Raw genomic sequence first — 23,190 nt, forward strand, 5'->3', positions numbered from 1 at the left:
AAAAGCTGACGTTTCGAGCGTTAGCCCTTCGTCGGAGCGAAGGGCTAACGCTCACGAAGGGCTAACCTTCGTCAGAGCGAAGGGCAACACTTTAGCGTCAAATAATCCATGAAATAACGAGAATTTCAGGAATTGTACACAGCCTAGCTTAGTCTTAACCCAGCCCCACACCGGGAAGAATAATCTCCACCATCAATTTACGTCACTAATCCACAACGATGTTGTGAAATTCACAAGGGCAGACAAAGTAGCTGGAGAGAGTCTGAGAAATCCACTTTGATGCAACTTGCCTGGAAGTACTGGCCACAACTGTCGCATCCCAGCCAATCTTCTCCATCGTCGTCATGGCACACTATGCAGACGTTGATATTTCTCCAACAGCGGACGGAACAAGTATTTCATTATCATTCACTTAAGTATGTCTTCTTTCTTATTGGGTCAGGTCTCATACTTTGACTCTTAACTCTATACCAGGATCTAACCAAATGCTTGGCAAGATTAAAGGATATGCAGTTTGGAAACAAGCTGTGACTTAGGTTACTTACTCGTGGATGTCATCGTAACAACAGCCAAACTCCATAGACGTTATTAGTGCACGTTCGGTTGCTATGCCGAGCATCTACGGAGGACTCTTCGCACAAACATCTAGCAAACTGAAAGAAACGATCGAAAACAACAATCAATCATTAGGAAAAATGAGTGAAGAATATGCAATATTCCGTTAAATTCCTTTTATGGCAGAAATAATTCAGTGGTTGCTAAGGTATATTTAATCGAATGCACTTTCTTCCTAGTTACCTTGTGAGGGTAAATATTTCGTACTTTAACACCTCATGATTTAATGCGAATAGTGACTTCTGTATTAAACTTAAAAACTAAATGTCGCGTGTGGGTGCAGAGCGTGAGACAAATGAGAACTCCGCACTTGTACATCCTTCTGTTTTAAGTGCACCAGCTCGATACAAGGCCAAGATAGAGAAAGCCAGCCCGTTTTGGCGTCAGCGACCTCACTACAAATATAATGACAGGCAACTAAAGGGTTACTTTATACTCAAAGTGACTGCCGTTTTAAATTGAAGGAAGAGCTTTTTTCACTTACGACTTAATAATTTTACACTTGTTATAAGCACTGAAAGTAGACATTGCATGCCTATCATGTTCGCTCTTCTTTTGGCAGAACAGGGAAAGTCAATAAGTCATGTCTACGGTACTTAGTCGCTACTACATAAATAGAGTTTACTACTGCGAGGAACGCTTTCGTATATTTTATGAAACCGCAGTACACATATATGATTTTCATTTATTCAAATTTATTGGCGGATTTAATACGAACTAACATAATGACCTGCTCCCAGTTGGCTTGTTAGCTCAGTCTGTAGAGCACTGCACCAGTATCGCAGAGGCCATAGGTTCAAATCCCGTACGGACCCAAAATTTTTTCAGGCCTTATTTCCACCTACTAAATAAGTAGGGTTTATTACTGCGAAGAACGCTTTCATACAATTTATGAAAGCGCAGTAAACATATATTATTTTCATATATTTACTGAGTCGTCGCCATCATAACGCATTCTAGTGGCTTAGTCAAAAATTGTCTTCGGTTTTTAAATGTCATCCTTTCGCGGGATTTCGCAATACTCGTACTCGCGGGTTTCATAATTTGCCCGCTGACCAAAATTACTGTTTACTCTTACCCTCGACGAACGCCATTGATATAGCGTCACCCAACACCAACATGGCGGATGAAGTCGGTTACCATGACGATAAGGAAATTTAGTCACGTGGGTGAAAACGCTCTATATGTCCGAAAGGACACACGAAAGGACTCCAAAGCACACTTCACTCTGATTGAGCAGAAAAACACAAAGATTTTCTGGCACCAATCAGATGACAGAACGACTGCGACCGTTTGGAACTAGTCTTGTAAGACAATGTCCCCAGGGGGCTCTTCTGCCCTTAACTTGAAATCGACTCACAGCCCCTGGGTCGTCGAGGATGCCTTAGATAGAGCCTTTCAGTCACTTATATCTGAAAATTGCAACAATTTTGTCAATGCCTGTGCAACCAGGAAGTTCAATGTGAGTTGTGCTGTGGCTTTTTATTCACTCTGCAACCCCGTAATAAAACCATGTAGTTATTGGAATTCAAACCCCTTATCTAATTTTATTCAGTGTGGCAAAAAACTTTTATTACATCAGTCACTAATACCATAGATGAAACACTATTTTACCTCTAATGTTAAACTCCCTATGAAAATGGCTGATTAGCTGTATAAAAGTATAAAAGACCCTCTGAGCGTCAGCTTTCGCATGTAATGCCACGTGACTTGCGATGTAAACAAACCTCCAAAGTTCGGACATTGGTCTCACCCACGTGTACAAACTCAGAGTCACTATTTCAAGTTTCCGTTGATATAGCCGGTTTTTTGCATGATCTATAGTCTCTAAAATTCAAATATCGAGTAGAACATCCATTGTTACCCACGTACTGTGCGTGGTCGGACCACGAGTCGCATATTTTGGCGAAAAAACACCCGAAAGTTCGAACCGTATATATATAAAAGGCTGTAAACGAAATGGTTACGACAAAACGATGTGCTTATGGTACTTGTACTTCTAATGATTCCCGATACCCCCAGTCTTGGAAAAGAAATTCAAATGATGATCCAGTTAAGTTTTTCCATTTTCCTGGGGCAGTTAAACAAAACTGAGAGACGGAAAAGAAATTCAAATGATGATCCAGTTAAGTTTTTCCATTTTCCTGGGGCAGTTAGACAAAACTGAGAGACGGAAAAGGTGGATTACTGCATGTCATCGCGGTGACTCGTTCGTTTTGTACGAAGGATAGTTAATTTGAAGTGTACACTTTGTTGGTGGAAATGGTCCAACAAAACAGTATCCTGATCCAATATCAGCTGTTGCCAGTAAAGAAAAGGTAAGTCTATCGGTTTTTCTGTTTATAACACTATTTGTCAGTTGAAACATTGCGTGCCGTGCATAAGTGATGCGGCTCAATCGCAAAAGAAAGGCATCTGATGAACGTGAAGCAGACAAACACAGAAGCAAGTTAAATTTGGGCTCATCCTCGGTGTAAAAACCTGTGAAGCTCACGAGTGACGTAAAACAAAGACAACAAAACATTATAAACAATAGCGTACAGCAAAACTATACCTCATGAAACAAAGAAAACCTCGTCAGGTTTTAACACCGAGGATGACCCAAAATTTACCTTGAACGATCTGCGGCGAAAACCCCTATGGGGCACCAAATGTATTTTTATTATTTAGAGTGGTTATTTGTATATAACCAAAACAAGTATGGTTATATGTAAATAACCACATTGCAGTTTGGTTATTTATAAATAACCACAATGAGACATTGGTTATTTATAAATAACCAAAACGAGACATTGGTTATTTAGCAAATAACCAAAACATGAATGTGGTTATTTGCTAAATAACCAAAATTGCAAAGTGGTTATTTGCTAAATAACCAAAACTGAAAATTGGTTATTTGCTAAATAACCAAAACTGAAAATTGGTTATTTGCTAAATAACCAAAACTGAAAATTGGTTATGGGATAAATAACCAAAACCGGAAATTGGTTATTTGTAAATAACCAAAACTGAAAATTGGTTATTCGCTAAATAACCAAAATCATGGAAAATTGGTTATTTAGCGCAAAATTGATTATTTACCTAATTTGGTAGGGAGACGTAACAACCACGTGGCCTGTTTTCCCGCTCATTTGCTACGATGAGTTAACTGCCTCCCGGTTAGCTCAATGGATAGAGCACTGGACTGTTGCGCGGGAGGTCGAGGGTTCGAGCCCCGGACCAACACTCAACGTCGATCTCTCTCAACATGGCTTCCAACGATGACGTGGTGGCAAGAATTTCTGATGCATTGTGCAATGCACTTAGAAATTCTCAGCAACAGGTACGTCTCAAGGCAGATCGCTAGCGGTGCGTTGTCTTCCGAAATGTTGAATTGTCTTATTGTTGTTATTTCCTAGTTCAAAAATAGAAAGAAGTCCAAAATTCCTATTTAAAGGTCTCAAGAGACCACAAGAGTTTTTTTTCTTTGTCTGCAGCAGTCCATGGTGTACCAAAAATAAATTACGGGTACAATCTAGCATCAAACTCCCTTAAACTCATGTTTACTATTCTGAAAGGATAGTAAATATTTCGAAAGGCTTCCTTCTATTTTTGAACTAGGAAATAACAACGACAAGACATTTCAACAGTTCTGCCACATTCTTAGCCTTGAAGTCGCTAGTGTTCTTCTGAAGCGACATTTTGACCCTTATGATCTTCTTTTCGATATTCGAATTTTTTTTTAAGGAGTGTTAAAGCCGCATATATAGGGTCCGAACTTTCGGGTGTTTTTTTTTTACCAATATATGAGACTCGTGGTCCGACCACGTACAGTAAGTGGGTAAGAACAGATGTTCTATTCGATATTCGAATTTTAAAGACATGGAAGAAACCAGCTATGGGAACGGAAATCTGAAATAGCAACTACAAGTTCGTACACGTGGGTGAAACCAAAGTCCGAACTTTGGAGGTTTGTTTACATCGTAAGTCACGTGACACTACAAGCGAAAGCTGACGCTCAGAAGGTCAATCAGCGCCTCAGATTATTTTTAGGTTTACCCTATCCCTCTATGTTGGAAAGTAAATTAGGTCCAGTCCAGGTTCCATTATAAACATTTGATCTTACAACTCGGGACTGTACTTACAAACGCAACACAAGTGAGGATTTCTTTCAGAAGCAGAAGCAGTAGATCGCACAGCCCATATGGCTATGTGCGCTTACATCAGTGAATCACGCCTAGTCACGCTTATAGTCACGCTCTACTTGTTAAAAGGAAAGTGCGTCATATACGCAGCGAAAATGAAGGTCGATTCATCCAATCAATTTGAGGATAGTGGAAAGTAAAATAGTTTTCTTCAAAGTTTTGGTAACGCTCGAAATGAATATGTTTTTTTGATGTATTCTCATATATTCATGTGTTGATTGGTTTTATTTTACATCATCGAAGATCTTTCCCACTACTAACATTCTTGGCACCTCTTTCAATATATCTCACAGATCACGAAAGAAGTTTGGTGTCAAACTACCTTTAATGGAAACTGAAAACATATGCAACGAGTCGCTATGCGTGACACGAATAACATGCCCGATAGGCGAAACTAGATTCGAGAAACCTAAATTAAATACAAAATCGTTTCTTGTACTACAAAAAGAAATTTTCCAAACCTTAGTTATTCATAATGTTTGTTATCCAATCTCCCACTATAGTTCGTGATTTGATCTAAAACTAACTATCAAAAACTAATTTAAAATATTTTTAAAGTCTATGCCAACTAGACTATGCCAAATAATAACACTCCTTAGGAGCGTTCAGTCAATCAATTTCTTCGATTTTAGAATTATATTTGTTAGGGGCAGGCATTGCACTCGAAGGTCCATTGCCACAGCTGTTTCCCCGCCCTTGTTCCGGGGTCTCCTGTTCTTTTACCTTGGACATGATTGGTGAACACACTTGCTGTAGATCTCTTTGCTTTTCTTCATACTCCCCTTTTTCAGCTTCTTGATTGCGTTCCAACCAAGCAATCACTTCTTGGGCCTTGTTCTTCGCTATCTTCTTATCTTCAGGATCAAGCTTGGGATCATTTTTCGGATCTTCTACGGCTTGTTTGACTTGGTGTGCATAGCTCTCCAGGTTGTTTCTTGCATTCACCTTGTCGCGTTGCTTCTCGTCTTCTTCCTTGAACATCTCCGCTTCCTTCACCATGCGGTCGATGTCCGTTTTGGACAGCCTTCCCTTGTCGTTGGTGATAGTGATGTTGTTGCTCTTACCAGTGCTCTGATCCTTGGCGGACACAGTTAAGATCCCGTTGGCGTCAACATCAAAGGAGATCTCGATCCTGGGCACACCTCTTGGCGCAGGAGGGATTCCATTCAGATCAAATCGTCCCAGTTGATTGTTGTCTCTTGTGAAGGCACGTTCCCCTTCAAACACCTGGATGGTAACAGCTGGCTGATTGTCTGAGTAAGTTGAGAACTCCGACCTAGAAACTTGCGCTGGGATCTTTGTATTGCGTTCAATTATAGTGGACATTACCCCACCGGCAGTTTCAATCCCGAGACTCAAGGGAGCAACGTCGAGTAGCAGGATATCCCTGAGTTCGGAAGGTCTGTCTCCGGACAAGACCGCTGCCTGGATAGCGGCACCATACGCCACGGCCTCGTCGGGGTTGATTGATTTGTTCAGCTGTTTTCCTTCGAAAAATTCTTCCAATAGACTTTGTACCTTTGGGATTCTTGTAGATCCTCCAACGAGAACCACGTCATGGATTTTACGTTTGTCAAGCTTTGCATCGGCAAGGGCAGTTTCCACTGGGCCGAGGCATGAACGGAACAGATCCATACAGAGCTCTTCAAATTTGGCGCGGGTTATCCTGGAATAAAAATCAATTCCCTCAAACAGTGAATCGATCTCTACATTAGCCTGGCTGTTTGACGAAAGAGTTTTCTTGGCTCTTTCGCAGGCGGTCTTCAGGCGACGCAAGGATTTTGGGTTGGTTTTGAGATCTTTTTTGTGTTTCTGCTTGAAATCTGACACAAAATAGTCCACCATGCGATTGTCGAAATCTTCTCCCCCAAGATGGGTGTTGCCAGCTGTGGAGAGGACCTGGAAGAATGACCCTTCGTCGATGGTTAGCACAGAGACGTCAAAGGTACCTCCTCCAAGGTCGAAAATCAACACGTTCTTTTCACCGATGAGGTTTTTCTCCAAACCGTACGCGAGGGCGGCGGCGGTGGGCTCATTAATGATTCTTATGACATTCAGCCCGGCTATAGTTCCAGCATCTTTGGTGGCCTGTCGCTGTGAATCGTTGAAGTAAGCTGGTACTGTGACAACAGCATCCTTAATAGTCTGTCCCAGGTAAGCTTCGGCTACCTCTTTCATCTTGGTCAGGACCATGGCACTGATCTCCTCTGGTGTAAAATTTTTCCCCGAGCCTTTGTACTGCACGCGCACTTTTGGTTTCCCACCCTCGTTGACTACTTCGAAAGGCCAATTTTTTCTGTCGGATTGAACCAGGGGGTCGTTGAATTTCCTACCAATAAGTCTCTTGGCATCAAAGATTGTATTGTTTGGGTTGAGAGTTGCCTGATTCTTGGCTGCATCGCCTATCAAGCGCTCCTCTTCACTGAAGGCGACATAGCTAGGGGTCGTTCGATTTCCTTGGTCGTTCGCGATGATCTCAACTTTACCATGTTGAAAGACTCCAACACAGGAATAAGTTGTTCCAAGGTCGATACCAATCGCGAGAGCCAATTCGTCTGACATCTTCTGTAGCTTTTGAGGATTTTCTTCTACTCTTCGTTATTGCCGAGCTTTTTTCAATTTCGACAAAATGTAAACCTCGTCACCAAACGATCTCTTATTTATATCACTCATTCAATGAGAAAACTGTGCACAAGATTCCTAAGAATAGAATGATTACTGCTTACATCATTTTTTGGAGAACAGCCAATCAAATCTGTTTTGCTTTTGGTTAAACATATTTATGAGCCTAACAATCAGTGATCGGAATAACTTTCTTATTTTAACAAAGCTCTTGACGATGCTTTAATCATTCCGTTTTCGGTTTCAGATGGATTCATGCCATAGGGGAGATCATGTTTCAGTTCGTTTGTGTAAAAGAAAAATTGTGCTTGAGCCGTGAGAAAGGAACTTTAATCTACTTCTCAACCAAGTAGAGTTATAGATTATAGGGAATATGAGTAATATCAGAGTCTATTTGGGAGGTTTCCCTGAACGTCAAGTGTAGTTTGGTTATTCGCAACTTTTTAATCCCAAATTTCTCCAAATATTTTCCTCTCGGTCCAGCCTCCCACCTCTTCATCGCGATCGGCGTGAGTGGGTATGTGGTGTAAGATGCCACATATGTTTCTAAACCAACATGGCGGCAGCGCAATTATCTCTCTTAGTGTTAGGAATACTGGTCCATATTAACTATCTTGCGTCTATATTCGATATTTATTTTACTTCTCCCCTAGTTCATGGTATGATCCCTTACCAATCGACTCTAAAAGCGCCCGCTAAGCGGTTGGTTTTATTTGTTGCCGATGGATTACGAGCAGACAAATTTTATGAACTTGACGAACACGGAAAAACTCGCGCACCATATTTAAGGGATTTAATCGAAACGAAAGCTAGTTGGGGTGTCTCTCACACACGAGTACCCACAGAGTCTCGGCCTGGACATGTTGCTCTCATTGCTGGGTTCTATGAAGATGTTAGCGCCGTGGCCAAAGGTTCGTGATGAAGTTGCTTGTAGTACAGCCTTAAGCCTTATACTTATCACGTCTTATCGTCAGTATTTAGTGAGAATATAACACCCTTACAAGCCTGAGGTTTGGAGAGAAGTTGCTATTATTTAGAGTGATGTCCATGATACAGATAGACATGAAACAGGAAGCTCTTTGATCTCAACCCTTCTTTCACTTTTAGCTGGGAGAACTACCCATTAGTAAGACCTATGATTGGACTATGAAAATAGCAGTTACTTTCGAAACCAACTTTGGGAAGATTGTAATTAGAAGATCCCTCTGACGAGCAATTTCATTATCATTTCTCACTCTGCATTGAGAAAGACCCTGTATTGTTGTTTTGGCAAATGATATGTCATTTGCATATCTTTACTGTTACAGCGTAGTTAATCATAGTTAATCGAGGGGATTAAATAAAGCGAAACTATGGTTACAGTAGCTTTATAACACTTTGGCTCTGTTAGAAGTCAGAAGCTTAGTTTCTGACAAAATTAAAACTTCATCCATTTGTTTTTTCCCCAAAGGAAAAAAATATCTTGGTTTAGGTATGACTTAATCTGTATTTTTTTCAATTTTGCTTTCAGGTGGGCAATATATAATAATTTAATGTATTTGTGCATGATCCTTGCAGTAAAGAGCACTATTTAAACACTATTGCTTAAATAGTGCTATTTACTGTGAGGATCGTGCACAAATACGTTTCTATAACCGCAGTTCAGATAATTGAATTTCATATATTTGTTGTGTTTGATATTATAATTAATCACACTTATTTCAATATTCTCGCTAATGAATGTTGTGACTCTGTCACCCATATATGGCATAAGTGAACCATTTTACTCTTCCTTTCCAAAATTTGTTAAGTAGTCAAAGAATACAGGATCCAATTGCAAACTGCTAAGCTTTCGTAGGTTTGCTTTAGGATGAGAACAAGATTGACCTGCAGTAAGAACATGGGAAGAACTTTGTATTTACATGTGTAAAAACAGTGATAATTTCAGTATTAAATTTATGATGGACAGAACTTGCACTTGATATTAAGCAAACACTTAATAATACATTGATTTGTTTAGTGGAGCATTGTTGTTTCTGCTGAACCTTTTAACTCCCAAGATCTGATTGTTAATTATCCTCTCTGGCTGCTACACATTTCCTTGTAAATGTCTTACAAGAATTTTGTGTTAGATCAAGACAGCAACTCGAACATGATACATTTGAGTATTCTTATCACCTGTTTGCTACATTGTTTAGTTCTTATTAACTGAGCGGGAGGTCTGTATGGGAGAATCTTGGCTGAGGTCGCTAGTACAGACCGAATGCAGTGAGGTCTGTACCAGTGACTGAGGTCAAGATTCTCCCATACAGACTGACTAATAAGATGTTTATTATATGGCTGTGTCTTACAGTATATGCCAATTTTTTATATTCTTTGTACCTTTTTTTTCTAGACTGGTCTAGATGCCGGTCTAGATGGGAAAATCTAGACCGTTTTCAATATTGATTTCAGCCAATCAAATTCGTGAATTCAGTAGTTCCCAGTCCTAGTGAGACACAGCCATATGATAATTACGGATATTGTAAGGAGAGGTTACTTGTCAGTCACTTCTGGGAGTTAAAGGGTTGATTAACTTGAAGTTGTCGCTAATCCATAGACCTTTCTTGTATTCCTCCTAAATATTAACTTGTACATTATGAATTAGTGCTATTGCAAAACTTGTTTACGTCTTCGAGCATCTCCTTCAAACAGCAGCGTTTGATTCCAAATCTTTTCTCCTTGATTGACTTGCATTTTTGAAAGGTTTCCTTCCAATGAATGAAGTTTCTTGAACAAGTTACTCAAAATGAAGATTTGGGACACCTGCAATTCAAATCAAGATGTCATGATTTCTTATTTATACCTGACCAATCAGAGCAAATAAACAAATTCTTATCAATAAGGATTTTATTTTCCAGCATCAAGTGAGGTGAAGATAAAACAAACAAACAAAAAAACAACAACGGGCCTCTTGTAGCTATTCCTGCCAATATTTCAACGCTTGGGCTTCCTCCCTGAGTCAGTTTTTTCACTCCGTGGAGTGATTAACAAGTATTTTCTCTTAACAATATCTAAACATTGTCAAGCAGACATTATGAAAAGAAAGAATAGCATAATAAACATCAAACAATGTTGTTTGATTGAACACCAAATTCTCAAAGGTGTAATTATAAGAAATATATAGCAGACAGTAAGGAGAACTGATTTTGAGATCATGGTTGCAAAAGGCCTAGTTTACCCCTTCTCTTCCCTCATTATACACCAGCCATGCAGGCTAGAGGTTGGCTGGAGCTATTTCAATCTCTATGGATGTCGCCATCCAAACTCTTCAAATAAGTTTTAAAATATATTTCAACATGTTTAAAAAGTATTAGATTTGGATGGAGGCCTAAAACCACTGATAAAATTAAACTTTACAAATCTGAGCTTTGGTGAATCAATGGCATCAGTAAGGATAAAATTATCCCAGATAATGCCATTGATTTACACAGTAGTTTGCTAGTAACCCTGATGTCAGTATGGTTCTCTCTATTCTATTTTCTATATGTTTCCTAAGGTGCAGAGAAGGAGAATTTGTTTGACAATCAAGAGCTTCTTTAGTTGTTGATCATTTTCTTTATTCTCATGACCTTAATGTTTGATTTAAGGGTGATATTGTAAGGAGAAATTAGCTGCTAATCACTCTTAGGTGTCAAAGAGTTTAGGTCTCGCCCAAATTCCAATTCTATTAGAAATGTTACAGAAGGACAACAGGCACAGATTATTCACCCTATTATTTGATGCTGTTTCCTTTTTCTAGGTTGGAAAGAGAACCCAGTGGAGTTTGATTCTACTTTTAATGAAAGCAGATACACATGGGCTTGGGGAAGTCCTGATATCCTACCAATGTTTGCAAAGGGGGCCAGTGGTGACCATGTTTTTACATCCATGTATGAAGATGTTGCAGAAGATTTTGCAAATGAGGATGCTGCTAAGCTTGACACTTGGGTGTTTAATGAAGTAAGAAACTTCTTCAGTGCTGCAAGAAATAATGAAACTTTGAAGAGGATGCTTCATGAGGAGAAAATTGTATTTTTCTTTCACCTTCTAGGTAGGTGCCTTCCTTAAACAATAACAACTCCTGCACTTCTTGCCTGTAAGGTACAAAGTATCTTCTTTTGTTTTGTTTTATTTGTGGTCAAGTAGTTGTAAGGTAGTATCCCATGAGGTTTCAGGATTTAAAAACCTCTAAATACTGTACTACACATTCAAATAGTCATTGATCTTTCTTAGTTACCATAACAACACTTTTAACTTTCTTGAAATATTTTATTTAAAAACTAATCAAGTCAGCTTATAGTGTCACTGGATTTTAATAGTTGTACACTTTATAGATGATAACCACTTCGTGGTTCACAGGATTCTTGGGTGATGCTTTTTGATATTCTTAGTAATAAACCAATTAAACCACCTTAAGGGGCAGCACGGTTTTGTAAAAACTATAGCATATCAGGTCTACCTAGATTTTATCAGGGCAAAAAGTATCGTCTGACTTCTGTGATTATTTTCAGGAATTGACACCAATGGCCATGCACACAGACCAACCTCCAAAGAATATCTCAGGAATATTGCTGTTGTGGACAAAGGGGTAAAAGAGATGGAAAATGTAATTGAAGAATTTTATGGTCATGATCATGGAACAGCATTCGTGTTGACAGCTGATCATGGTATGACTAACTGGGGGTCCCATGGGGCAGGACATCCTCATGAAACACTGACGCCCTTAGTAGCTTGGGGGGCTGGTGTACAAGGACCAATGGCTCCTGTACGCAGTGTCGATATTGTGGAGGAAACAATAAGGTGGAATCTTGGTCATCTGAAGAGAATAGATGTCAATCAAGCTGATATTGCACCGCTGATGACTTCTCTGATTGGTGGGTTTGTATTTAACAAAATTCATCAGCTCAAACAGCTCTCTTTCTATTGAAAAATTTTCATTTTCCTATTTTCAATTGACTTGACAAATAAATGAAAAACATTGCTGAAGGGTGCTTTTTGCACAGCATGATCATTATAAGTTATTCTTCTTTTGCCATGGGATAAACCCTTTATCAATTTACCTTTTTCCAGTAAAGATGGCTGGATATTGGGGTTGTTCCTCACCTGTGCTTTCATTTTGCATGATTTTTGTCTCTGTTGTATAGTGTATAATCCTGCCATCATAACCTCTTACTTGGTTGATAATGCACATATCCTTACCTTATGTGAAACACAACTTGCATGCTGAAAAGATCACAAGTGTCTTTTTGCCACTCTTGATGTTATTTCCCTCCAAGTGTACAAACATGTCACAATTGAGCATATGACCTACATTTGAAATTGCTGCAAGTCTTCCTGAAGGTTAGTGGTAGAACTTTCAATTGGCACATGGAAAAATATGGGCTTTGTACCCACTATTAGGAACCACTAGGTCCCACTCCCATTGCCCCTCTTTCTGCATGCATGCTGTTCTTTTCATTCCTTTCTTATAATAACAGTTTCTTTTCATTCCTTTCTTATAATAACAGTTTCTTTTCTGATCAGGTGTTCCATTTCCTCTGAACTCTGTGGGAATTTTGCCATTGGACTATCTCAACAACTCCGAGCAATACCTGGCAGAAAACCTCTTCATGAATTCACAGCAGATTCTTGCTCAGTATGATGTGAAAGAATTGTTCAGAAAGGAAACTTCTCTGTGGTTTCAGCCCTTCTCTTCCTTGGCAGGTATGATCCCTAACACTTTCGGTTTATACTGCAGGGGGTTCTTATTTTCTTAGTGCCAACATGACAGGAGGCCTTAACAAAAAAATAAAGGGGGTAGGTTACTAAAGAAACAATGGTGGGGCATCAGTGGTGGGGAGAGGGGGAGGGGGTACAACAAGATAATTTGGTTTTATCAACTGAGCTGATAATGTTCCAGGCTGACTTTCCAAGTGTTACCCCTTTGTCTGTACCAGATCAACAACAACGTTAGAGGATTAATATTAGTATAATTATATTTGATCATAAATAATATGATGACAGACCTCACACTCTTAATCAGCCCTCTGGAAAAAATCATAAAATCTCCCCTTCCCCCCCCCCCCCCCCCAACCCCCCTTCACTCTTCCTGGCAGTGACTCCCATCCTGGTTCTTTTGCAAATACTGACTTGAAATTGAGATGTTTTTCGTTGGTTCTGTTTGTTATTTAGGTGCAAAGAAAACAGGAATGATTCGCGACATAAAAGAGTTCATGCGAGCCACGAAGTATAAAGAAGCCGAGAGCCTAAGCAGAGATCTAATCAATCTTGCATTGGAGGGACTCAATTACTACCAGAACTACGACAGAGTGTTCTTAAATTTAGTGGTCACTCTTGGATTTTTGGGATGGATATTATGCATCATCCTACAGATTGTCGAAGATCATAGTGAAGTCATCAAAGAGGCGTCCAAACTCGGTAAAGAGAACCTTCAGCCATTGGTGAAGACAGCGCCTCTGGACACCGCTACTTTGGTTCTCGCTTTTCTCGCGGTGATTCTTTTAATTATTCAAAAAGCACCTTGGATGTATTATAGCTACTGCTTAATGCCTTTAGTATTTTGGAATCGCATTGCCAAGAGACTTCACGTGGTCAGAGCTGCCTGGAGCTATATCCGTGAAAAACAGTTGCAGCATAGAGTTCTATTTACCTTTTTGTTCGGTAGTTTCTCGTTAGAGATTCTTGTCATGAGCTTCTTCAGGCGAGAGATTCTCTCTGTAGGTCTTGTGTGTCTTGCTCTGTGGCCGTTCACCACTCAATTGTACAAAACTTGCACGCCATCTGTAGCAGGCTGGATGAGCCTTAGCTTTGCTCTTTCCGTGTTTCCTCTTCTACCTGTTGTCGGACGTGAGGCCAACTATTTCCTGGTGACTGCGGCAGGATTCTTAACTTTGATCATTTTTTGTTCGCTGTTGTTTTACGTTTCCACCGTATCTCAGTTAATGAACACGGAATTAACAAAATCGTGTAAAATCCTGCTCCTTCAAGCTCTACTCACGGCACTAGCAATTTATATCGTGAACAGTACAGCAGCAAGTTTAAAACGAAAACTCGGACTCCCGTTAGTAAACCAGCTTGGCAGTTGGACTATTCTTGTGTCATCCTTTCTGTTACCACTGATCAACTCGAGTAATTTAACGATACGACTGTCGAGTATAGCTATGGCGTTTTCCTCATTGTATCTGTTGATGAGCACTGCCTACGAAAGCCTGTTTTTGCTAGTTCTGTCGCTGCTTATGGGTGCATGGCTTTTGTCTGAACACAAACTCTCTGGCAAAACTCTCGACGCGCTGTTAGAAACGCAACTAAGCAACGCCAGCTCCACGACCACCTATCAGCCAGCTTGGAAGGCCCTTACGAGAGGCATGGACGCTCCTGTGATGAGAAAACTCACTTTAGAGGACCTTCGCTGCGCTTATTTTTTCGTTTTCTTCATCGTAGTGGCCTTCTTTGGAACAGGAAACATTGCTAGTATAAATAGCTTTGACCCTGCGTCCGTTTACTGCTTCTTGACTGTATTCTCGCCCTTTGTTATGGGCAGTTTACTACTCTGTAAAGTTCTCATTCCGTTTGTGATTGTAACATGCGCATTCGACGCAATACACGTAGTGCTCTCGATCCCTGTTCAAAGTCTAGTGTTAGTAGTGCTAGTGATGACGGATTTAATGGGACTGCATTTCTTTTTCCTTGTGCAGGATAGCGGCAGTTGGCTGGATATTGGAACAAGTATCAGTCACTTTGTCATCATGATGGCTTTTATTATATTCTTGCTTCCAATATTCGGTCTGGCTAGGCTCTTTACAGGGGCTTCCCTACCGTTCAGGACGAGCAAGAAAATAGCTTAAAAGGCAGAACACACGAGGCCATAATATGCTGAAGCAGGTTCCCCGCGCCAAATCGCTCCCCCCTCCCTTTTTTCGTTCAACCCGTAAGTACCCGCAAAACTCGTCGCTGCGACTTGTTTTAAGGAAAGAATGCTGTTAAGGAGATACAGATTTTTATGAAAAAAATTCTATGTCACACGAAGTGAATTGTCACCGAATGTGTTCTGACCTGAAGTACGGTAGGCTCAAGCCGTAAGGAAACTTTAGGATATGACTGAGTATCGTGAAATAATGAAATAGTAACTTATAACTGCAGAAACAAAAGGAACATTGGATAGTCAAAAGTTGGAACAGGTGCATAAAGGTGGTGAAATTTCAAACGCATTGTCTTTGGGAAATTTGAAATACAAAGGACCAAAACTTTTCAAGCTTACACATTTTTCTTGAAAATTTTATCCTTAACGCTTGAAAATCAAGATAGGTATCTGCTCTGTTAAACAATGAGATTTTCAATAAACAAATATTTTCAACGAGGCCCTCTAGTAAAATTAAGAAACAACTATCGATGCAACATAATGACGTTAAGTTTATTTCAAAGTTTTTCAGTCCTTAACGACGCTTAAAATGAGTAACAACCACTTTGCTCTTAATTCCAGCAGATACATCGCACTTTCTGCGTAATTTTTAGCTGTTAGGATTGCAATCCTGACTTCAAGTAGTTAACTCTTCCACTCCCGAAGTCTCATTTAGTAATTCTACTTCAGTACTGTCTGCCATACAATTCCTATGATGTTTGTTTGGAGAATTCGGTATTGGATCAACTAATAATTCTCCAATTGATATTTTTCTTTATTCTCATCTCATGTCTGCTTGATATTGTGTTGATACTGTTCGGAGAAATTCTGCCTTGATCACTCACTGGAGTTGACGCCTTGTATGCTCTATCATGTGACCAAGCAAATATAGGGCTCTGTTTTTTAGTCTTATTTTTTAAGTTTTCTCTTAAACGTCACTTAAATTATCGACCGAACAGAGGTTGTTTGTCGCATCACTGTGAATAAAATATTATCAAATCCTGTCAATTTTGTTCAGTAGGTACGCATGAAGCAAAATATTCTTGAAACATTTTTACGAGGTTTCCAAATCCATGCCATCAACAGATTGCTTCTCTATTTTCTGTTTCTCATTCCTCGTTTATCTAATCCATTTACCCTTCCCCCAACCTCCTTTATAGTTACCTAATTCAATCCATAATTTTCCATGGTTTATATCCCTTTCTTCAATCTCCACAACTTATTTTTATTTTTCCTGTCTATCATTAAACATCCCCGTCCCTCACTCTCTAATTCCTATTACCATTGTTACCGTTTCAAATTTTCCACTCAAAGTAAGCTTTCCCGAGCACATGCCTGGTATGATCGACACCTTTGCGTACTGTCAACCAATGGGAAGACACTATTCTCGCGAATCGAGTTTTGCCGCAATCATTGATACATTGATCGAGCGGCAACTTTTACTAGCAGATGCAGCTTGACAATAACCATGAAGCCGTTATTCGAAGTAGCTAGTCCTAATAATATCACATATTGGAGCACGCGAGCAAAGCGTCTTGTTCATTGCAAAAAATTTGCTGAAGTTGAGAATTTGCTGCTTGGTCTTCCTAACAGTCCGGAATTTCAGGAGAATGAAGAAATCAATCGGGCAAAAATTGCACTCGCCTGGCATAAAAAAGATGTCCAAGCGGTGTACAAGCTCATAGAGGTAGTTTGACAGTAATCTTTTACAGAGAATTCGTTTTCGCTTCAATGCTGTACGCGTTTTGTTGTACCTTCCAGCAGTTGCAGGTTGTTAGTTTCGCGTTCTAATTTCTTCTGGTAATTCGTTCATATCCAGGAAGGGATTTTCTCTCAAGGCGACGATCTTATTGAAATATGGGATGAAGCTCATGAACACGAGGCAAAAGCGAGAACTGCAGTCCAAAGATTTCGCGTGAGAAAAAGGTTTGTTTAACTTGGTATGATTAATAAGATTAAGATGAAAATTCCCACCGTACATCTTCGAGTTTTAAAGGAAGTCGTAACGAAACTTAAGATTGGTTTATTTGAGATTAAAAGACTCTGGAAAATGACTGATATATAGGTTTTCATTTAGAAACTCTTTATAGTTTTTTCATATTTGCTATTTACAACAAGACTTTCATTAAGGTGTCAAGGATTTACTTCATTCCAATCATATCTTTAAGGAGAAAAAGGAAATAATTATTTTGTGAATTCAGTTTAGAATTGATAAACGATGTAGATCGATTTGATGTTGTAAGTCCAGGAGTACCTTGCAGTGTTCATCAATCTTTCTGGGCGCAGAATATTTTCGTCTCCACGATTTGTCAACCAGATATAGATTAACTTCAGTGGGATCGAATCACTTCGAACAATCGGGACGTAAATCAGAAAGAGCATAGTTGAATCATTTTAGTGAGATATCCGCGGTGTATTCATCACTAAAGAATCCAATTTTTAAACCGTGTGTAATACTTCAATTCGAAAAGAATTGAAGAAAAATCATAGTTCCTCACAGTTGAGTTACCATTATTATTTACAGTAACTAATTTTCGCAATATCATTTTACCAGAATTATTTATCTTTATGATCAGACGATAGGTAGTTTATATACCACAGTTTATCGGTAAAGCACTGCCTTTATTCTTGTGGTACGCAGGATGTTTTCTCTCAAATTTAATCTGATGCACTTAATATTACGGATCGAATAGCAGATAAACTGCACTATGTTACTAGGAAAAACGTACGTCGTGTTCAATGAACGAAAGCAGGTCACACTTAGCTTGCCCGGTAAGCAATGGCGCTGGTAAACCCTAACCCACTCCGGCATGCTACAGCAATTACTTTTTTCCTTCCCGGTTGAAGGTACTCCTATTTTAACCCCTCTTAAACGGCTACCTTTCCATAACAGAAACGTCCACAAAAGTGGAACGACTACCATTGGATATGAATAGAACTGTTCTACCCTTCACCAAAAAAAAAAAAAAAAAAAGGGAAAACGAAAAAAGATGTCAGATTATGCTTTCTTCCTTCCTACAAAGGCCAGCCCTCTACAGCGGCTGTCTTTTTTATCTCTAAGGTCGCAGTTATGGAGAGTTTCGCCTGTATCATGTATCTGTTGTAATGATCAAGGAGTCATTGAAGGAGGACCTCTTATGCGTTGGTCCGTCTTCGTATCAATAAAACAACCTGCCTCCTCTCCCTTCCCCCTCCCCCCCCACCCAGTTGTCAGTAAAACGCTAGCAAATACCCCTCAACCCGCTCAATCTGGAAAAATTGCAGCCTGTACCCCTGCCATGCACCAATTAGCAACCGGACAGGTCGAGGTGTGAAAATCCTGTATGCTTGATTTACTTGTTTTCCAAAGATTCCCACCTCCACGGAGCATCTGCCCATCAGGTTTTCGCAAAAAGAGAGGGATCCCCAAAGAAACCAGTAAAGCACTGCAGGCGTGGCTCATGCAACGCATCAAGAATCCCTACCCTGACACAACTGAAAAACTTATGTTGGCTGAGCAACACGGAATTACTTTAGCTCAGGTAGCGTATCAGGGTTAAAAAAAAGAGAAAGAAAAATACTAATCGGGGATTGAGAATTGCACACAACATCATATAGGACCCTTTTTTAAGTTTCTGTAGAAAACTCAGAGGAGTTACGCCATCATTAGTCTCCTTATCACCATCCTTTGGGGTTTCATCGGACTTCCTTATTAGGGACGGCAGAGCTAAGGGGGCCGTGGGTACTTCACCTTATCGTATAAAGTACGGAAAAAATATGAACAATGAAAGAGAAAAAAAATGAAAAAAATCCATTTCACCGCAGATTATCCCCCGAGATCGCGATTTCAATGTTTTCCGGGGGAATATGGCCTAATACCCCCAAACAAACAGTTTTTAACTCGCGCTTCCGAGGACTGTTTCAAGCCTCCCCAGGCCTCGCCGTCCCTGCCGAAGGAGCAAAAAGCTAGGTAACATAAAACCAAGTGCAAATGACGAGCTTAAACAATTTACTTGAGAACTGAATTTTTCCGACGACCTAACCGTGAGTTGTCCTTGTGCAAATCAACGTCTGTAAGTCACGCCGATTGGCGATACTTGACGACTTAATTGATTGCCTTTCTCCCTAACTGACACGATTAAACTATCCTTGAATGGCGTAAACCCAATCAAGCAATTTAAGACGCATGCTGTGAACATGAATACAATCGAAAGATTAAATAGGAAAAAATCGGAACTGTTTCTGCTATTTTCGTTTAAGCTAAAGACCTGGTTTGCCAACGCCCGAAGACGTCTTCGAGACCGCAGCTTAATAAAATGTCCCAAGAAGAAGAAGAAGAAGAATATTTCGCAGCGGAGAACAAGACAAAAAGCGAGAAAAGACGTCGCTGTATTAGAAAGAAGCGTATCTGCTTCATCTCTCAACGCAGCTCATGCGCAAGAACAACCTCTGAGGTATCAAGCGATTGCAATGTTATAAATGAAAAAATTTGGTCGTATTAGTGCAGAGTAACACGTAGCCTATACCTTCTGATGATGTAATGATTTATAACTATTCGCCGAAGCGGAGGTGGCTAGCGGTTGTTTTTTTACCGAACCACGAAGTAGCAAGGAAAATATCCATCGCTAGTTACCTTCAAACTGAGGTGAATAGTTCTGGTATATACTAGAACAGGGATAATATAGTACAAAAGGATGATTTTAACTCGTTGAATTCCTGCAGCAATCAATTTTTTTGGGTGCAGTAGCGAAGGTTATTCGGAGTTTGAGTAGCCAATCAGAGTGCGCCTTCAACGCTATCCATTGTTTTAGTATATACTAATCAACAATAATAGAGGTATCCGGTCGTTTCGCCAACGAGTTGTTTCGCCAACGTCTCGTTCACCAACGTGTTAGGTTGATTCGCCAACGTCCTATGTCGATTCGCCAACGTCCTACTGGTCAATTCGCCAACTTTTTTTTTTTTTCGTTATTCTTGGATATATGACGTTGGCGAATTGACCAGTAGGACGTTGGCGAATCGACATAGGACGTTGGCGAATCAACCTAACACGTTGGCGAATCAACCTAACACGTTGGCGAACGAGACGTTGGCGAAACAACTCGTTGGCGAAACGACCGCAATTCATAATAGATGAGGCGTAGGTTAAGCAACAGAAAATAACTCAGCAGTATCTTTTTGGTGTTGTTGAAAGTGGACAAAACAAGTTGGAAAAGCGATACGGAAAGCGATATGTAAACATGCAAGCACTGAAAAGACAGCTCTTGACTAAGTTTAGGGTTAATTTGCCTGTATGCGTGTTCTAACTAGTTTAACGACTTTGTCAGTGTCAGCCGCCGCACAAAAGTCCTATACGACTGTGACGTTACTATCTAAAGTACTGAAGAGACAACTTTCGAGTTCTAGAAATCTTCACTTCCAAAATGGAGCTAAGTGCAAAGACTAACTTTTGAAAATAAGTAACATTTACAGCAAGCAAAAAAGTCATATTCATATGAAATGCCTTTCACTTACTCTCGCTCAGAGACAAAGGTTGTGAGGTACCTCACTGAAAAGCTTTTTGTCAACTACAGATTTGACATCGCTGATATAACGCCTCAAGTGATTTGGAGCAGCATCATGACTGACTTACCAGGAGTGTCCCTGGTGAATGGTATTCCGCAGTTTGCCGCGCCTGTTGTTCCTGTAAATGTTACTGTTCCCTATCAGTTGTCATGGTTACCCGCTGTACATCCTGCCGCATTCTTGCCCGTTCAGTTTTCACGGCCACCCTCGTACAATTGGTCTGGTAATGAAGTCGTCGTTGAGCCAACTGGCGAAGAGTACCTATCGGAATCTCATGTGACTTAAGTTGAGGTCACAGAGATAAAAACCAATTTTTAAGATGACAATCGGCTGAGGTTTCCATAGAATATCCACGTTCTAATTTGCAAGTAGGCCCTCACTATAAGCGCGTTTGTCCACCCTCGGAAAAATTTGAGACGAGTCGAGGATAGTTTTGCCGGAGGTCTGGTACTAATAATTTCAATGCTATTCTCGTACCCAGACCTTTCACGGCCAAGCGATTGTAAGGAACCTACATTTTAGTTACAGTGACACGGTAGGATCTAGGTACAGATATCTCGCTGAATTACATTTCTCGAGGGCTCTTACTTACCCTCGTGCGAAGGAACTTTTGTGCCGAAGCACTAATATAGTGAGGGCCTGATCGAAGGTTTTGTTCCGCCTTGCTCCCCCCTTTTTTTTTTGTGTTGTATGTCAGTGCTTCCGGTAATTGTTGTAGTGATTATAAGTCCTTTCATAATCAACGATCGTTCAGTTTTGAAGGTTTTATTCTTTTTCAATTTAGACAGTTTTAAATTTGAATATTCGTTCATCAGTCTCACGAGATGTCTCGAGGCACAACGACCGCAGAAACATAAGAGACTGTCTTGACCATAGTTTGTTAAAAAAAAAAATTCACGTTTTTATATTGTTGTGTTTTATTTTTCAAATGAAAAGCAGAGGGTCGATTTTTTTACTTCTACTATAGACTGTTGAATTTAAATTGACGGAGGATTGATGATTTGTGTATTTACAGTTTACATTTTGTTAGCTTTATGTGTTAGTATTGAAAATAGACAGACGTTTGTGTCACCTTTATTTTTTTCCTTTTGTAATGTCCTTGTCATCTATCAGCATGGTCTCATAACAGGCAAAGTGGTGCTGTGTTAGCCTGGTTGGTAAGCGGACAAAGCGGTTGGCGTGATAGCCTACGTGTAGGCTACCCACACCCCCAAGAAAAACGGGGAGGAAACGTTTTTCTTGGGCGGTGGGTACGGCTACACGTAGGCTATTGGTGTGATAGTATTTTTAACGATCACGCCTCCCACTCGCATTATCTCCCTACCCCTATCCCCTGCTTTTTTTAAGCTGGCCACAAAGACTAGTGCGTTGACAATAGTATTTCCTCTTACCTCGTTGTCTGCGAGAAGTCCGTAAGAAGTTGGCGGGTGACGTAATGGTTTACACCAAGGTGCAGGTGTAGGTTCCAGATTCACTGCTGCACTGTGCTAAGAGCGCTTGAAGAATGGCCTGAAACTTTCTCATGACTGAACGTTTAAAGTTTCATTAGTTCCTTTAAAAGACATTTGGATTGAGATAGTGATAAAAAAGTGCGATCTTCGTTGCGGTCTCCTTTGCAGCCGTTTTTTATCGGGGTGTCACTCACGAACACGTTCTACAAGCGAATGAAACTATCTCCGTTCCGACCGCTTGGTGACGGGAACGGCTTTGAGATTCTAGTAGCTCGGATGCATTAAAAGATACATTTTATACCTAGCCTATACAGTGCTCCTGTGTGCAATTGTAATTGGAACAATACCTTCCATGTTTCCCACGATCACGATCAGTCCGTTGACTAAATTGTTACTTTAAAAGGTAAACAGTTCACTTTCGCGAGCAAATGACACAGAAGAAAGGTGTACAAGGCCTAAGCTTTAAAGCTTGGTCAGTGTGATAGAAAAAAAAAGTGCTGATCTCGCTTTTTGCAGAAAATTGGGTGGGGCAAATGCCAAGGGGTTGCTCGAGGGATTTTGAAGTTTCTAATTGATCGACGCATTAAGAAATATGTTCAGAGATGTTAACGTGAATCGCTCACCGTTTCAATCTCCAGTGTATGCCCATACAGGTATCGTAAGAGTTTTCACTCCATTTTTGGTATCTTTTGGGTTGCTATGAAGGGCTATCGCGGAAAGTTGACATCTGTGGGGTTTGTTTTCCAATTTTAGGGGTTTCTCTTTAAATCAACCCCGAATCTAACGGGTTCTACAGTCCGCGATTTATTTCCGATAAGTTTTTACCATGTACAGTTTCCCCAGTGAGATCGCTCAAAAATTAATGGGTGGGTCATAA

The 23,190-nt window shown here is 40.1% G+C and overlaps 3 protein-coding genes across 3 annotated transcripts; 2 read left to right on the forward strand and 1 right to left on the reverse strand.

Moving 5' to 3' along the window:
- Positions 1-5,105: 5,105 nt before the first annotated feature.
- LOC111320658 (heat shock protein 70 B2) lies at positions 5,106-7,464 on the reverse strand. The gene has a single exon (XM_022923313.2). It carries the CDS (start codon positions 7,359-7,361, stop codon positions 5,409-5,411), a length of 1,953 nt encoding a protein of 650 aa, XP_022779048.1. The 5' UTR covers positions 7,362-7,464; the 3' UTR covers positions 5,106-5,408.
- A 487-nt stretch (positions 7,465-7,951) lies between these two features.
- Positions 7,952-16,322, forward strand: LOC111320676 (GPI ethanolamine phosphate transferase 1). Its single transcript, XM_022923338.2, has 5 exons — positions 7,952-8,332; positions 11,182-11,472; positions 11,933-12,295; positions 12,945-13,124; positions 13,593-16,322. Exons 1-5 carry the CDS (start codon positions 7,978-7,980, stop codon positions 15,263-15,265), a joined length of 2,862 nt encoding a protein of 953 aa, XP_022779073.1. The 5' UTR covers positions 7,952-7,977; the 3' UTR covers positions 15,266-16,322.
- Positions 16,323-16,786: 464 nt separating this feature from the next.
- LOC111320593 (homeobox protein ceh-32) lies at positions 16,787-21,944 on the forward strand. The gene is made up of 5 exons (XM_022923252.2): positions 16,787-17,005; positions 17,138-17,244; positions 18,668-18,839; positions 19,558-19,751; positions 20,871-21,944. The coding sequence occupies exons 1-5, from the start codon at positions 16,787-16,789 to the stop codon at positions 21,145-21,147; spliced, it is 969 nt and encodes a 322-aa protein (XP_022778987.1). The 3' UTR covers positions 21,148-21,944.
- The last annotated feature ends 1,246 nt before the right edge of the window (positions 21,945-23,190 follow it).

This window comes from Stylophora pistillata, chromosome 1, assembly GCF_964205215.1.
Source record: "Stylophora pistillata chromosome 1, jaStyPist1.2, whole genome shotgun sequence".
Classification (NCBI taxonomy): Eukaryota; Metazoa; Cnidaria; class Anthozoa; order Scleractinia; family Pocilloporidae; genus Stylophora; species Stylophora pistillata.

Coding starts and splice junctions, on each gene's coding strand:
- LOC111320676 (XM_022923338.2), top strand. CDS start 7,978: ATGGCGGCAGCGCAATTATCTCTCTTAGTGTTAGGAATACTGGTCCAT. Junction 8,333..11,181: donor TGTTAGCGCCGTGGCCAAAG/GTTCGTGATGAA, acceptor TCCTTTTTCTAG/GTTGGAAAGAGAACCCAGTG. Junction 11,473..11,932: donor ATTTTTCTTTCACCTTCTAG/GTAGGTGCCTTC, acceptor GATTATTTTCAG/GAATTGACACCAATGGCCAT.
- LOC111320658 (XM_022923313.2), bottom strand. CDS start 7,361: ATGTCAGACGAATTGGCTCTCGCGATTGGTATCGACCTTGGAACAACT.
- LOC111320593 (XM_022923252.2), top strand. CDS start 16,787: ATGAAGCCGTTATTCGAAGTAGCTAGTCCTAATAATATCACATATTGG. Junction 17,006..17,137: donor CGGTGTACAAGCTCATAGAG/GTAGTTTGACAG, acceptor GTTCATATCCAG/GAAGGGATTTTCTCTCAAGG. Junction 18,840..19,557: donor ACGGAATTACTTTAGCTCAG/GTAGCGTATCAG, acceptor TTTTCGTTTAAG/CTAAAGACCTGGTTTGCCAA.